Source organism: Tursiops truncatus, chromosome 4 (genome assembly GCF_011762595.2).
Source record: "Tursiops truncatus isolate mTurTru1 chromosome 4, mTurTru1.mat.Y, whole genome shotgun sequence".
NCBI classification, from domain to species: Eukaryota; Metazoa; Chordata; class Mammalia; order Artiodactyla; family Delphinidae; genus Tursiops; species Tursiops truncatus.
In genome coordinates this window covers 79066422-79084230 of record NC_047037.1, presented here as the reverse complement: position 1 = coordinate 79084230, position 17809 = coordinate 79066422, and the positions used below count along the sequence as shown (strand labels likewise).

The window sequence follows — 17809 nt, the reverse complement described above, 5'->3', positions numbered from 1 at the left end:
TGTAAGGCCAGACACGATCAAACTCTTAGGGGAAAACATAGGCAGAACACTCTATGACATAAATCACAGCAAGATCCTTTTTGACCCGTCTCCTAGAGAAATGGAAATAAAAACAAAAATAAACAAATGGGACCTAATGAAACTTCAAAGCTTTTGCACAGCAAAGGAAAATATAAACAAGACAAAAAGACAACTCTCAGAATGGGAGAAAATATTTGCAAATGAAGCAACTGACAAAGGATTAATCTCCAAAATTTAAAAGCAGCTCATGCAGCTCAATATCAAGAAAACAAACAACCCAATCCAAAAATGGGTAGAAGACCTAAATAGACATTTCTCCAAAGAAGATATATGATTGCCAACAAACACATGAAAGGATGCTCAACATCACTAATCATTAGAGAAATGCAAATCAAAACTACAATGAGGTTATCACCTCACACCAGTCAGAATGGCCATCATCCAAAAATCTACAAACAATAAATGCTGAAGAGGGTGTGGAGAAAAAGGAAACCCTCTTGTACTGTTGGTGGGAATGTAAATTGATACAGCCACTATGGAGAACAGTATGGAGGTTCCTTAAAAAACCAAAAATAGAACTACCATACGACCCAGCAATCCCACTACTGGGCATATACCCTGAGAAAACCATCATTCAAAAAGAGTCATGTACCACAATGTTCATTGCAGCACTATTTACAATAGCCAGGACATGGAAGCAACCTAAGTGTCCACCGACAGATGAATGGATAAAGAACACGTGGCACATATATACAATGGAATATTACTCAGCCATAAAAAGAAACGAAGTTGAGTTATTTTTAGTGAGGTGAGTGGACCTAGAGTCTGTCATACAGAGTGAAGTAAGTCAGAAAGAGAAAAACAAATACTGTATGCTAACACACATATATGGAATCTAAAAAAAAAAAAAAATGGTTCTGAAGAACCTAGGGGCAGGACAGGAGTAAAGACATAAGATGTAGAGAATGGACTTGAGGACATGGTGAGAGGGAAGGGTAAGCTGGGACGAAGTGAGAGAGTGGCATGGACATATATACACTACCAAATGTAAAATAGATAGCTAGTGGGAAGCAGCCGCATAGCACAGGGAGATCAGCTCAGTGCTTTGTGACCACCTAGAGGGGTGGGATAGGGAGGATGGGAGGAAGATGCAAGAGGGAGAAGATATGGGGATATATGTATATGTATAGCTGATTCACTTTGTTATAAAGCAGAAACTAATACACCATTGTAAAGCAATTATACCCCAATAAAGATGTTAAAAAAAGTAGAAATAAATGATGATGATACTTAAGGCATCTTGCAAGCACACTGTTGAGGATGCAGTTATGATTAGTAGAAGACTTTGGACATTTTGAGAGCTATAAAACATCACTGCAGACTGAGAGCATGGTCCATAAAGGAATGAATCACAGCTGGAAGAAACTATGGCTGGAAATACATAGCCTTCAAAGGACGGAAAGGGAATGGGCGGGGAAGACAACTAGCAATCTCCACCAGGAGGAGGTTATAACGCCTCCCACATGAGGCTGACTGAGTTAATGCTCCTTTTTCTAAAAAAGCTTCTCTAGTACTTTATACACATGATGTGGGGAGGGGGAGAGAGGGCTTAGACCACATGAGGAGTAATTTTAATTAATTATCTCCATTCTTGGGAGACTAGTTCTAACACACAGGCCCTCAGGACGAAGAATACCAGTGACGTAAATGGGAAACTTCGAGGTTCTAAATGGATTCCTAAAAGTCTAACATCATTCTTCACTACGTGGAGCAAAACCTTCAGAAATTCCTTAAGAAAAAACTGTCTCAAATTGGACAACTTCAAAGTTTTAGGATTAAAGATAAGCTAAGAATCAATTTTAAAAGATATGTGAATACAGCACTTCTAAATAAACTTCTAAAATCATAGAATTTGAAAAGACTATGAAAATAGAACTCTAGCACCTCTATTCCACAAAACATACAGCAAGGTTTAAAGATTAGTTAAAGCTGATAGCCAAACCAAATCCTTAAGGAAAATTTTAATGAAATTCTCTTTTCCTTTAAAAGAAAAAGAAAGCATTCTTTTCAGGTACTCCAAGCACATGGGAGTACCACCTGCTTTTGTAACCACTCACTCATTCAGTCACAATTATCTACTGAGCATTTATTCTGTGCCAGGCATGGTACTGTCTTTTAGGGAAAATGTACACACATACATACATATATATATATACACACCCATAATTATATCATAAAATTAACCTCATGGAACAAGGGAAAACTGTTAGCATAGAACTATATCCACACTCTCATACACCCCCACCAATTCTAGCTTCTAAGGGGATTTCTGGTTCTGTCTGGTTGGCTGCAGGGTTTGTTTTTTTTAATGTCAATCCTGGAATAGGTAGAGCTGAATAAATGAAAGGAGCTATGACTGGCTAGATTTATTTACCTAGGAAGAATCTGATGCTACTAAAAGAACATAACATTCTCCAAAACGGAAGGGGAGGATGAGGAGAGAAAAGAATCAACATTAATGAGAAAACAGGAGTGAGAGAACAGATTTTACATGAGCTACTGCTGCGAACAGGGAGACTTTGGGCAAAGGTGGATAAAGCTCAAACTCTAAATCTGAACATTTCTTAAGTTTCCACTGGTGTGATCTTCAACAGACTTTGATGGAATTTTAAATTTCTTTTCATTTTTTAAAAAAATTTGGATTAATGAGTCTTTTAAGAATGGCCCAGAAGCAGGCCCATTACATTAGAGTGACATTCACAATGTCAAATTGTGTTATTACATAGTTGTGACCCTCCATGAAAAAACAATATTGAATTTCCAATCCCACAAACCTATTATACTTTAACCATCTATCCCAACCCTAAATCCTGATCCACTATCGTTATTAGCCATTAATGCTAACCTAATTCTCTGAAGATTCTTCCAAAAAACGTTCTGTGGTACAAGAATTTCCTGAACTCAGCTCTTCTGGAATCTCAACTTCTTTACCCACAATGCTTTTCTAAATAAAAGTGTGCATCTAACCTTGTCAGTTTGTTACCTCTCCCAAGATGAAAATGATAACTGAAGAGAAACCAGTAAGTAGACAACTTCTAAGAATTTTTTATTGAATAGACTTCTTGTTCACATTGGCAAATTGCATTGGTTTAATACTGTTCTATAAAAATAAAAAATTAATGATATTTATGAAAATGTGACCTTCCTATAACACGAGTGAGGCAGAGCCACACCATATAGCACCTATGTAGTACCCAATAACGGTAATGATGAACTGGTATCAGATCAATGACTGAGCCTATCATTTGTAAAATTAGGAAACACTGACTGACTTCACATTTCTGAAATTTTAAAACCATCACAGAGGCAAACTACCACTACAGTCTCTTTCTTACATGGTAGGAAACCAGGTACAGAGGAAATCAATTACCCAAAGTTTAACAGGAAGAAATCCTTCCAGTTTAGTAAGATCAGCTTAATAAGTAAACTAATTAACTTTCCATTTTTAAGACCAAAATCAGCTCAAATCAGATGGCGTTTTGAATATCACCCAAGAACAGACAGCGTCTCTTAAACTAGCTTCTCTCAAAGTACGATCAAGGGAGGATTTCAGAGCCTCCAGATGGTCTAAGGCTGCCCTCAAAACACAGGGTTTAGATGTGTAAGTGCCAGGGAGTCCTCATCAAACAAAGGAGGAAGAAATTGAGGGGACAGGGTTCACTTGAGGTCATCAGACTACTAGAAAGTCAGCAATCCTACCTCAAACTGCCTAACATGTAAACTGGTACCACTGGTGTAGATAACAATAGATTCAGAATCCCTATTCTAAATAGTCCAGTTCTAGATGAGAAATTAGGGGAAACGCCACAATTTTCCCAACTTTCAATCCCACACCAGTGTTCTGTATAACTCAGAGCAACTAGAGAATCTTGTGTACCAGCACATCACCTTGTTTGACACTAAATCACATGGCTTAAGTATAAAGATTCAAATGAGAATTTTCAATATAAATGCTTCCACTATCGAAGTATGAAAACACATGTGAAAATGTGCCACATACTGTTACTGTGGGGAGAAGTCTTTACCCACTGCATCATTACCTTGGGTCTGACAACAGTTCTAAGCATAACATTTTTAAAGCGCTTGGTGATTTAATATTTAAATTGCTTCCTGAGTAGTCCATGTTGAATACTGAACTTAATTTCTCTAAAATTTTCATCCAGTGGCTGTCACCTTTCATGTAGGTCAAACTACAAATTTTTATAAGAAGTGAGTCCTTCCAAAGCAGTTCCATAATTCAAGTTAGATGTAAGAAATGGGAGTTTACAATAAATTCTTCCTAATGCTAACAATCGGAGCTCATAATTCTTTTCATTTTATGTCATCTTTATATATTTTTCTCAGATTCTGGAAGGTTACCTGCTATTTCAAGGAATCAGAAGTAATACAAGAAATGCATTAGATATATCTAACCCACTGGTAGAACTATACAGAAGTCAACTTTTCAATTCAAATTCCCTTTGAAGTTACTCCACAGAGATTTAAACAGAAATAAAAACAGAAATTTCTTGACAACCATTTTCTCTCAAAAATGTAAGAGCCTATTTCTACCTTTGGTGCATTCTCCCATTGTACCGGCCACTACTATAATGGTTTTTTATCTAGCATCCATTTCCCTTTTCTCCCTTCATAATGGACCCAACTTTGTTCCACCCGATATCCACTCTTCCCCTCATTCCACATTGCAAGTCCTAGGAATGGGCCTTAGTTCATTCACTCCAACTTTACCATTGACTGGTTCAAGAACTTAACACAGTCAGGATATGGTACCCTCCTGGAAACTGTTATGCTGGGCACTCAACAGCTGTTCATCCTCATCCCCTCCCCATCTTATGGAAACAGTATCAGTGGCCTACCCATGGCCCACTGAATAAAGTCCAAACTCAGTATTCAACGTTCTCTACCATCCTTTTACTACCTTTTTAGCCCTTTCTGCCTCGCATATACATCTCCTGCTCCAGCAGCTACAAGCCTGGCCTTTCCAGAATATGCCCCTGCACTTTCCACTTCATATCCTACAGCCAGGCTGTTCCTTTGGCTAGGAAAGCCAAACACTCTCACCTCAGCCAATTCAAATTCTACTCATTCAAAGTCCAGATCAAAAGGAAACTTTTCCACGAAGTCTCCCTTGATATCACGAACAAAAAATGGCACTCATCTTAAACTCCTTGTATCATAAATCACTTGTGCATGCTTACAGTTTGTTTTAAAACTGCGAGCTCCTTACAGGCTGTGGACAAACTCTCGTGCATCTTTGTCTTCCACCACCATCCTGCCCCACCAGACACCCAAGTGCCCAGAGTGGGAGCTCAGTAAACACTTGCTGAACAAATGAACACTTTTTTTGAGGGTGAAAAGTGCCTCTACAGAATAGATTACCACGAAGGCTGAAATGTCCTTGGAAGTCTTTAAAAACATCCTAGTATGGTTTAGGAATAGTTCTGCTGAAGGAAAAGAAACACATCAGATGACCTTGTAAGGCTGATTCTGCAAATTTCATCAACTCTTTAAAAGTATTGCCTAACAATTCAAAAACAAACCGTACACAAATGCTATTTACAAGAAGAGGGTGGCATTTATTGTAATATACAAAGGTTAACAACCCAATTTTTTACCAAAAATTTCAGTTGTTCTTATAGTAATATTTATAATAATTTCAGTTATGTCCGAGGGATTATTTAAAAGCCCATTTACTCTATCTTATTTCATACCTAAAGGAAGGACAGAGAAAAATGTTGGCCCTCTCAAAGCAGTAACCAGACAAAATTAATTTAGAAGCACAAGTTTACATAATGCACATACTGATGTCACTTTATTATCTACACATCATCACTAAATATATACCTAATGAAGTCCAGAGAAGTTATCTGTAATTTTGATTATTTCCTTCTATTACTCCTATGGACCCCTTAAATTGAATTTGTACAATTTAAGTCGGCTAAAATTAGGTTACTTCAAGATCTATGGGTACACTATCAGTGCAACTAAAATTATGGGAAACATACTGATATCTCCAGAAAGAAACTGTATTAACCACAATACTCCATAAATCAGTTAACCTGTTTTTTAAATAAAAGCCTTCAGAATGAATCTCAGTAAATCTCAACAATCAATTAAATGGAACAGAAAACTTGATTCCATAGGACAGGACACACAAAAAGAAAGGGCAGTGTATAAAATGAAAATCAGGATCTAAATATGACGACTATTCATAGAAAATAAAATATAAGAAAGATTAAGTAGAAATTAGAAAATTAAACTTAAATAGATTTTTTAAAGACAGTTAATAAGAAAATTAAACATATGTTTATTTCTTTTGTTCTTATGTTGCTATGTTCTATGTATTTTTGTAAGTCGATTTAAATCCCTTGGGGAAGAAACTAGACTATAAAAAAATAATAATAAATTCTTGTTTTCTAATCTAGTGTAGCACACCGTAGTTATTTTTTAAAATAAAGATCACATTTTCCGTCATAACCTACATATGCTCGTTAAAGATTTGGGGAAAGCTACAATTTAAAGTTTTCCAAATTATTTAAAAAGCATCTCCAGTTTTCCTGCAGCCGCCTGACAACGGAAACGATTCTAAATCCCGTTTCTCCCTGGACCCAGTAAGTAAGGGAGTTCGTTGTCTAAAAGGGGCAAAGAGCGGGGTGGGAGTCAGAGCCGTGTTCAGGACCGGCGGTAACCGGGTGGCGGGTGTAGTTACCTCTGGATCGTAACACCTGAGCAGTGCGGGGGCCGCGGACCGAGGCAGAGGGCGCCGGCTGGGCAGCAGCCGCCGCGTGGGCGCGGGAGCCTCGGCCGACAGCAACGAATATGGCCCCCGAGAAAGTTGGGCTCCGAAGACCGGCCCTGGCGAGAAAGCTGTCTGCGTCGCGGAAAGCCTCCCCCGGCCCACCGGCCCCGCCAGGCCCCACCGGGAGGGGAGGGGAGGGGAGGGCTACTCACCGTGCAGAGAGAGGAGCAGCAAAGGCGCCAGAGGGGAGCCCCGACAAGTCATTCCGGGGCCGCGGGGAGCGCGCCCGCCGCCCGCCCGGCTCCTCGTCGCGGCAGCGGAGGAGCGGGCCGGGCTCTCTTAGCTCTCGGGGCAGCCCGGAGCTCCCAGACCCGCCGCCCGGCCGCAGTCCGCCCGGTGGGGCTGGGACGGTGGGAGCCGCAAACGAGGCAAGTGCGGCACCCGCGCCCTCCGGCTCCGCGGAGGCTGAGCTGCGACCAGGTGCGTCCCGGGCTCGCCGGCCTTGCCCCACGGCTCCACGGCCACCTCGCGCTGCCCCAGGACCCGCCGGCCCCTCGCGCCGCCCGGGGATCCACTCCCCGCAACTCTCGCCCGGCTACTTGGGCGGCAGCCCGGCTGCGGCTCGGCTCCGCGCCGCCCACTCGCCCCGCTTGGTCTCCCCGGCAACCGCGGCTCCAGCGCGACGCCTAGCGGCCCACCAGCTGAGCGAGCGCGGCGCGCAGCTGGCGCGGCCCTGGCCACCTGTGCGCGGGGCCGCCCGCTCCCAGCACACCTCCACGAGCGCTGGGAACCGAAGGCGGGCATCCTCCTCGTCCGCAGCCAGGGCCCTCCCCTGCCCTGAACCACTCCCCAGACCGGCGGTGACAGTCCTGAGCGCCAGAGATCTCCACAAGGCAGTTCACCACAGCTTGCGTCCGAACAGGCAAGATTCTTTTCTATCGCAGTTTTCAGATGATTTCTATTTGGCCGTTTCACTTTCTCTCAATCCTTTCTTCTGGACCCTAAGTAACCCAGAAGAACCTGACTCTAGCAAAATTGAGAATCGATGAGGTTTGTCCTATACCTTTTATTTTTCCGACTACCGTTTCTTCCTTGAAAAGAGCGTAGGGGCTGTAGCATGTCCCTAACTCCCAATTCCTATCAAAGACCACCCTCTCTTGCCCCTTTAGTAAAACTTACAACAACTTACAATATTTAAAATTTTTTCTTTTAAACCTTATCCCTTTCTTAAACTAATTTCAAGTATTTGTTAACTAGTAATGCTTTTATTTTAATGTTAACTAGAGATGCTTTTATTGTGGTGATTGATTACTTTGGTTGGGTTTCTATTTTTTGTTTCTTGCTTGTTTTGGTTGGATGGGAAGAGAGACCTTCATGGCATCTGAAATTATTTTACTTAAATACCTACCTACATCTTTCCTTATAAAACCTAATCTTCATTCCTTTTCCAATGAGGTTGCTGCTCCCTTTCTTTTTTTTTTTTTTTTTTTTTTTTTTTTTTTTTTTTGCGGTACACGGGCCTCTCACTGCTGTGGCCTCTCCCGTTGCGGAGCACAGGCTCCGGACGCGCAGGCTCAGCGGCCATGGCTCACGGGCCCAGCCGCTCCGCGGCATGTTGGATCCTCCCGGACCGGGGCACGAACCCGTGTCCGCTGCATCGGCAGGCGGACTCTCAACCACTGCACCACCAGGGAAGCCGCCTGCTCCCTTTCTTAAAGCCCATAGTCCCATTCTACTTCAGCCTCCCACCCAGTCCTTCTAGATTTGAGGACATATCTCCCCCGGTAATGTCAGACCCTTCTGGTCAATTTCTACAGCAGCATAGATTAGAATTCTTGGAGCCATTCAGAAATTCTGAGCCCCCATCTGGCAGATACAATCCTCCCAGGGCAACTCAGAAATGAAAATGGCACGCACGGGAGAAAGACAAATATATAAAACATCTATACATTTGGACAAAGATTGGGAGACATGGGTAAAAATTAAATTAGTATCAGGATGATGGAATTATGGATGCACTTTTTCTTTTTTGAAAATGTTGCTGTTATAATTTGAAGTTAAAAAAGAAACCACATTAAGAAACATCAACCACCTTTAACAACAATACCCTGAAAAGATAGTTTGATTATGAATTTAAATGCTTCAACTTTGCTGACTACTTCCAATTTGCTATCCCTTACCAGATCTCTAATGGCAAGAAAAGAGTGATATGACAGTATAGAATTTTTGATATTAACAAAAGTTTAATATTTCAAGTATTTCATCACTGGGATCATTCTCATTCTTTTAAATTCCAGAGTAAGGACTAAATATTCTTTTTCTCCAACCAATTCAGTTCCTTCCTTTGTCTTGTACATATTCCTGCTTTCTAACCCAGCCACAAGCAGGGTATAAAAGCAAGTAATATAAGGAGAAAAGCAAGGTGTTACTCCAAGCAGGACTTTGCTTCACTATAATCCCAGATTTAAATAGATAGAATATTGGTTCTATAATTAAATAAATAACCTAATAATCTAGGCTTAAAAGCCTTCATAAAGCAAGTTACCTGATATACTTCTTAGCAAATCAATTCAGCAAATATTTACTGAGTATCTACACTGTGTAAGGCACTGGGTTGAAGGTTAAACATAAAACATCAGTGTATGATCCTCACCCTTAAATAGCTTCCAATTACACTTGGGATATATCTACAATGTTATGAATCAGCAGAGAAAGAGAGCTGTCCTGCCTCTTTGTCACCATAGTGTACTTCTGCCTTGCCGGACAGGAGCTAGTGAGTTATTAAGAGGACAGAGTGCTCACAGTTTGGTGGAGCAGTCCTTCTAATTGAAAAAGAAGTGTGGCTTCTGAAGGGAGACTGGGGATGATCAGATTTCAGGAGGCAATCTGGCTGCCCAGAAGCATGCGGGCAGATGGTAGATGGCTGACTCAAAGGAAGCAGATCGGAGTACTGGAAACTCCAAGCGCTGTACACAGAGGCACCCAAAAGGACGCTCTCACAGGAAACAAAGAAAAACTGTGCTATTTAATTCACAGAGCTAATACCTCAGGCATGTACTCTGAGTACAATTTTTATTAGTAATGAGTTTTACCAACTCTTTTATCCTAATCTGCCTTCTGACCACAGTAGGCTTTCTTTAAATCTCAATTATTCTGAGTGCTAAAGCAACAGACAACATCTTTCATTTGTATAATACTTTATAACTGTCAAAGTGCTTTCACATATATTGTCTGATTTGATCTTCACAGCAACCCTAGGGGGTAAGTAAGGCAAATAGTATTACCCCCTCCTCACTCACTAAGACACTGACTCTCAAAAAGATCAATGAACATCTCAGGGATTGCAAATACCCATGGGCAGAACTGGAACCAACCCAACAGTTTTTTCAACCACACCACAAAGTCTTTCTTTTATCTCTTTATAGACCAACATCTAAAGAAATTTATATCCACCATAGTGTCTTAAAGCTATCTGTGGGGAACACTGCAATTGCCTCCCCAACATTAATCCCACCTCCACCCCATCAGCATCCCACCACCACCACATCCCACCAGCACATGAGTAGCTGTAAAAAAATTTTTTTTTTAGAAGATGTTGGCGGTAGGAGTTTATTAATTAATTTATTTATTTTTGCTGTGTTGGGTCTTGTTTCTGTGCGAGGGCTTTCTCTAGTTGTGGCAAGCGGGGGCCACTCTTCATCGCGGTGCGTGAGCCTCTCACTATCACGGCCTCTCTTGTTGCGGAGCACAGGCTCCAGAAGTGCAGGCTTAGTAGTTGTGGCGCATGCCTAGTTGCTCCACGGCATGTGGGATCTTCCCAGACCAGGGCTCGAACCCGTGTCCACTGCATTAGCAGGCAGATTCTCAACCACTGCGCCACCAGGGAAGTCCGTAGCTGTATAATTTGAATGAGACGAGCCCCACTCTCGCCTCTGAGGAGGCTATAGTTGTCTTACCTGACCAAGGAAGAAATGGAGCGGGGAAAGACTGGGACGAGGGACTCTGTTATAGTGAATAATAATTTTGGATCAAAAACACTGATGACCTGACAATACAGTCAACTTCTCAATATTTAAATAGGAATTATCCAAATTCAAATTTTAGTCCTAGACCAGCTTCTCTCCTCCACCCATCAAAATGCTGGACCCATCTCTTTCCACAATCAGTTACTCTGCATTCAAGAATGGAAAATTAAATTTATGATTAGCTCAGGAGAAACATAATTAGGAAAGAAAAACTGTGGATGGAATCATAAGGCTTTCCAAAGCTAAATATAAATTATTTTAATTAGCTATTTTAAATTATTAATACCACCTATCCCTCTCCATTCGTGTATATAATTAAAGGTTAATTTATGTTTTTGAGAATGTTTGTCTATGGAATGTTTTATAAGAACATCATTCATAAAGTTAGAAAATATCTTTTTGATCCTTGTTTGAGCCAGTAACTCATTCTGTAACTATTTTAACCTCGCTGCTTAGAACCATATATAGTCTAGAGCAGAGCCTGGCCCTTTTTCTTTTTGATTTAAAATAAAAATTTTACTGGAGTGTAGATGATTTACAATGTTGTGTTAGTTTCTGCTATATAGTAAAGTGAATCAGTTATACATATACATATATCCACTCTTTTTAAAATTTTTTTCCCATATAGGCCATTACAGAGTACTGAGAAGAGTTCCTTGTGCTATACAGTAAGTCCTTATCTATTTTATATATAGTGGTGTGTATATGTCAGTTCCAATATCCCAATTTATCCCCCCCACCGCTTTCCCCTCTGATAACCATAAGTTTGTTTCTACATCTGTGATTCTATTTCTGTTTTGTAAATAAGAAATAAATATTTATTTCTTTAATATGTAAATATTTGTACTCTTTTTTTAGATACCACATATAAGCAATATCATATGATATTTGTCTTTCTCTGACTTACTTCACTCAGTATGAGAATATCTAGATCAATCCATGTTGCTGCAAATGGCATTATTTTGGTTTTTTTTTTTATGAGCCTGATCCTTTTAAAAGTAGAACTTGAGAGGAATTCTTCCCTCTTCCCCTTTGTGCAGAGGCAATAAGGTCTCTAAAATAATAATAAAGGAGTAGAAAAGATAATAGTGGAATCATTAGAGTAAAGCAACAAGCAAACTAATAAGTGTATATTGTATGTTAAGACATAAATAGATCATTTAATATTTTAAAACATCCTTCTCAAATTTTGGATCAATTTGTAACCTAGATATATCGACAGCTTAGTCTTTCTTATATGTTTCTGCCTATTCCTCTGGTAACTCTTGCTAGACAAGATTTACGCAAAGGTAAACAGCATCTCCATCCCCTTCACCATAGCCCAGTCCCTGTCACCATTGTGAATATTGCTGAAGTGAAGTTTCACATCTTCATTCATTTGGGGAGAAGTTAGCTCTTTTCCTTGAAACCATGTCATTATGAACACATTTAGTTTTAGGCAAGGTTATTCTCTGAGCAGGGCCCAGTGTAACTAAGTGCTTTTGAATTTATTCTAATGGAAAATGTAAAATGGCACCCCTGTGTTTTTTAGGACTTGAAAAGGGCAACAGCATAAGAAGCATTTCATGTCACCTGAAATTTTTTTGTATTCTCTTTATTATAAGGAAAATAATTTTAAAGTATTCTTCAAAGTCTCTTTACCAGTTTTCACTAATCTAAATTAATCTGCTTCAAACTCTGTTACTTGATTCTATATATTGGGGTATTGGCAATCAATTATCTTATTTTTCTCAAATTTGATGAGCTTTTCATAGAAGTTTAAAGTATACATCAGACTTTTATTTCTGACAACAAAATAGATGAGAGACCTTGACTTACAAAAATTGTGAAATTATTTTTTCAATCTTAAATGAATTGATGAGCTCTCAACAAAATATGGAAAAGTCAAGCTAAAATCTAGAAGGAAGGAATCCTTCTTGTCTGTTCTATTCTCAACACAGCATCCAGAATGATCCTATTAGGTCAGATCAGGTCACTCCTCAGCCCAAGTCCTTACAATGGCTTCCCATCTCAGAGTGAAGTCCTTGCTATAAACTAAAGGGCTTGTATTAGATTCCGATTGCTGCTGTAACAAGTCACTACAAACGTAATGGCATAAAATGAAACAGATTTATTATCTTATAGCTCTGAGGTCAAAAGTCCAAAGTGTCATTAGGTAATCATCTCATCTCAAGAGGGCGACGGGGCTGTGTTCCTTTCCTTCTTAGCTTCTAGAGCCCACCTATTTTCCTTGGCTCACAGCCCCCTTCCTCCATCTTCAGAGCCATCAGCGTAGACCTTCTCCCACTGTCATCTCTCTGACTCTCTCTCCTGCCTCCTTCCACACTGAAGGACCCTTGTGATTACAGTGGGCCTGCTTGGATAATCCAAGATAATCTCCTCATCTCCAAGTCAGTTGAAGAATGACCTTAACCCCATCTGCAACCATAATTCCCCTTTGCCATGTAAGGTAACATATCCACGGGTTCTAGGGATTAGGAGGTGGCCATCTTTGGTGGAGGAGGGGGCGTTATTCTGTTTACCACAAGGCCCTACATGATCTAATCCCCCATTTTCCCTCTGATCGCTGCTTCTGTTTTCCCCTCACTCATTCTGCTCTCACTACAATGATCTCCTCCATGTTCACTGAATAAGCAGGAATGTGTTTACCTCAGGGCCACTGAAATTGTTCCTTCTCTAGGTTTTTGCATAGCTCCCCTTTCACTTCCTTTAAGTCTTACATGTCACCTAAAGTTAGGCCTTAGCTGACCCTTCTATATAAAATAAAAAGTTTAAACACATTTTAAAATACCTTTCCCTATTGTATTTTTTTTATTGATTGATTTATTGATTTATTTGGCTGTGTTGGGTCTTCGTTGCTGCATGCAGGCTTTCTCTAGTTGCAGCAAACGGGGGCTACTCTTGGTTGCAGTGCACGGGCTACTCATTGAGGTGGCTTCTCTTGTTGCAGAGCACGGGCTCTAGGCATGCGAGCTTCAGTAGTTATGGCACGTGGGCTTCAGTAGTTGTGGCTCTCGGGCTCTAGGGCGCAGGCTCAGTAGTTGTGGCGCATGGGCTTAGTTGCTCCGCAGCATGTGGGATCTTCCCGGACCAGGGCTCAAACCCACGTCCCCTGCATTGGCAGGCAGATTCTTAACCAATGCACCACCAGGGAAGTCCCGTCCCTATTGTATTTTTTCTTAGCACTCCATCACTAATACACTATATTTTACTTAATAATCATGTTTGTTTATTGTCTGCATCACCCAATAGAACTAATGAGGACAGGGATTTTGATCTGTTTTATTCATTGCTGAATTCTTGGTATCTTTAACAGTGCTTGGCACATAGTAGACACTGAATAAACATTTTGAATAGATGAATCAGTGACTGAAGCAAAATTTCACAGGATTGAAACCAATCGGAATGCACTCTCTGGCCACAATTATATTAAGCTAGATATCAATAACAAGATGAATTTACACACATACACACACACATTTGGGTGTTAAGAAAGGCACCACTAGGGGCTTCCCTGGTGGTGCAGTGGTTGAGAGTCCGCCTGCCGATGCAGGGGACACGGGTTCGTGCCCTGGTCCGGGAAGATCCCACATGCCGCGGAGCTCTAGGCCCGTGAGCCATGGCCGCTGAGCCTGCGCATCCGGAGCCTGTGCTCTGCAACGGGAGAGGCCACAACAGTGAGAGGCCCACCTGTGCTCCGCAACGGGAGAGGCCACAACAGTGAGAGGCCCGCGTACCAAAAAAAAAAAAAAAAAAAAAAAAAAAAAAAGGAAAGGCACCACTAAATAATTCAAAACCTAAAATTAAATCATAAAGGAAGCTAAAAGTATTTAGAAGAAAACAACAATAAAAATATTTCATATCAAAGCCTGTGAAATGCAACTAGAATATATACTTGGAAGGAAACTTAGAGCCTTAAATGTTTACATTAAAAAAGACGAAAGCCTAAAAACATTCTGAAACAAATCATAGCAATATTTTCTTAGATCTGTCTCCCAAGGCAAAAGATATAAAAGCAAAAATAAGCAAATGGGACCTAATCAAACTTAAAAGCCTTTGCACAGCAAAGGAAACCATTAAAAAAATGAAAAAACAGCCTATGGATTGGGAGAAAATATTTGCAAATGATGCGCCCAACATGGGGTTAATTTCCAAAATATAGAAACAGCTCATACAACTCAATATCAAAAAACAAACATCCCAATCAAAAAATGTGCAGAAGACCTAAATAGACATTTCTCCAAAGAAAACATACAGTTGGCCAACAGGCACATGGAAAGATGCTCAACATCACTAAATATTAGAGAAATGCAAAGCAAAACTATAATGCACCACACACAGGTCAGAATGGCTATCGTCAAAAAGTCTACAAATAATAAACGCTAGAGAAAAGGGAACCCTCCTACACTGTTGGTGGGAATGTAAATTGGTACAGCCACTATGGAGAACAGTATGGAGGTTCCTAAAAAGACTAAAAATAGAGCTACCATATGATCCAGCAATCCCACTCCTGGGTATATATTCAGAAAAGACAAAAACTCTAAATCAAAAAGATACATGCACCCCAGTGTTTATAGCAGCACTATTTACAATAGCCAAGACATGGAAGCAACCTAAATGCCCATCAACAGGTAAATGGATAAAGAAGTGGTATATATACACAATGGACTATTACTCAGTCATTAAAAAAAATGACATAATGCCATTTGCAGCAACATGAATGGACCTAGAGATTATCATACTAAGCAAAATAAGTTGGACAGAGAAAGACAAATATTGATATTATATGATATCACTTATATGTGGAATCTAAAAAATAATACAAATGAATCTATTTACAGAACAGAAACAAACTCACAGACAGAAAACAAACTTAGGGTTACCAAAAGGGAAAGGGAGGGAGGGGTATAATTTGGGGGTATGGAATTAACAGATACACACTACCATATATAAAATAAATAAACAACAAGGATTTACTATATAACGCAGGGAATAGTATTCAATATCTTGTAATAACTTATAATAAAAAGTAATCTGAAAAAATAATATATGTAACAGAATCATTTTGCTGTACACCTGAAACTAACACAATATTGTAAATCAACTATACTTCAATTTTTTAAAAAAGATAAAAGCCTAAACACTAATTAATTAAGATATAGCTTAAGAAGTTTGGCAAAGAAAATAAAATAGGTCCAAAGAAAATAGAAGCAGGGGACTTCCCTGGAGGACCAGTGGTTAAAACTGCATGCTTCCAATTCAGGGGGCGTGGGTTCTATCCCTGGTCGGAGAATTAAGATCCCACAAACCAGGTGGCATGGCCAGAAAATAAAATAAAAAATAGAAGGGGAGCTACACATATTAAAAAAAGAAAAAGAAAATAGAAGGAATAAGATAATAAAGAGGTAAAATTAATAAAATATTAAACGAACATGTAATAGAGAAGATAAACACAGCCAAAAGTTGGTACCTTGAAAAGCTTAATTAAATTAACTAAAATGATGAGACTAATCAAAAATTAAAATGAGGGAGGGAGAGCTCTCAAATACTATCAGAATAAAAAAGATGAGACATCACTATAGTTGCTGCTAAAAAGATAAGGAGAATAATGAACAATTTTATGCCAATAAATTTGAAAACTTGGAAGAAATGAACAAATTCCTAGAAAAATATAACTTATCAACACTTGCTCGAAAATAAACAGAAAACCTGAATAGTCTCATATGGATAAAGTAATTAAAATAATAGTTTAAAATCTTCCTACAAATGAAACTTCAGATCCAGACAATTTTAACAGCAATTTTTACCAAATATTCAGGAAATTAAAAATTCCAGTCTTTTGCAAACTATCTGAGAATACAGAAAAAATAGCAAACACTCCTCAACTCATTTTATGATGCTAGTATTATATTGAATACCAAATATCAGCAAAAATAATGGGAGAAAGGGAAAGGGGCCAATTTTCATCATCTAGAGAGATGCAAATGAATATTAGCAAACCAAGTCCAGTGAAAAATGAAAAGGATAATGCATCACACCACTTGGATTTATTTCAGGAATGTAAGATCGGGTTAACATCTGGAAAATAATGCTATTCGCTACATTAAGAGATGAAAGGAGAAAAATCATATGATCATGTTATTAAGTGTCCATGAAAGCAAGGCTTTGAGAAATCTGGTTTCCGCTCTTGGAGAACAGTAAAATCAGCATGAAGAACTGTGGGGTAGGTGACTACTTTTAATGGCACTAGACTGCTTAAAGAAAGAAGGTAACATGCTTAAATTCCTAAATTCTGGGCTCAAGGCCTGGAATGAAAGTCAGGTGCTTTCTAAGAGTGTATGAAAATAATGTTTCCTCAAAGATTTAGGGTTGAAATAGATTCAGGGCCTCAGAATCAGTTTCAGAAATAAGGTCTGTAGCCTCTATAATCTCATTCCTTGCTGGGTCATTTATATATTTACAAGTTTAACTGGCTTTCTGTTTCTTTCCTTTTCCTTTTCCCTGCTATTTTATTTAGCATGTAAAGGTAACTTTACAGTTAGTCCACAGACGGAATAATATCAAGACAGAAGAACAACCCACTGGACTTAAATCTGGAAAATGTAACTAATATTAGACTTTGGGTTGTCTTCTAAAATGGAAGAATTGAGTGATTTTTCAGTTGTAAGAAAGATACATGCATTATGTATTTTTTAAGCATAAATATAAGGAAAAATGTATTGATGGATGTTGGATATCAGAAGGGCTGGACTCTGGGGAATTTTTTGATTGCAAAACATTTTTTTGACTGCTAAGCATCAAGACCCTCTTCCAGTCTTCAGAGAATTCCCCAAGGTTTGATTCTCAATGGGAAGCAGAGTATACTCTCCACTACAGAAGCCAAAAGTGCGTCCCCGCCTCCTAGCAACCAGAGTGCAGTCAGGGCAACCAGGTATGGTATCCAGTACGTGGTGCTGGCAGCGGC

At 39.6% G+C, this 17809-nt stretch overlaps 1 protein-coding gene across 3 annotated transcripts in view; it reads right to left on the bottom strand.

Annotated features, from left to right (window-relative positions):
- IGSF11 (immunoglobulin superfamily member 11) overlaps positions 1 to 7452 on the bottom strand; it is a 138112-nt gene extending 130660 nt beyond the window's left edge. For all 3 annotated transcript variants that reach the window (XM_073804212.1, XM_073804210.1, XM_073804211.1), the window contains exon 1: positions 7033 to 7452. Coding sequence is in view for 2 of the 3 variants with exons in the window: in XM_073804210.1 (XP_073660311.1) it covers positions 7033 to 7084 (52 nt within the window). In the remaining variant the exon portion in view is untranslated. The remainder of the gene's footprint in view (positions 1 to 7032) is intronic.
- Positions 7453 to 17809: the final 10357 nt, after the last annotated feature.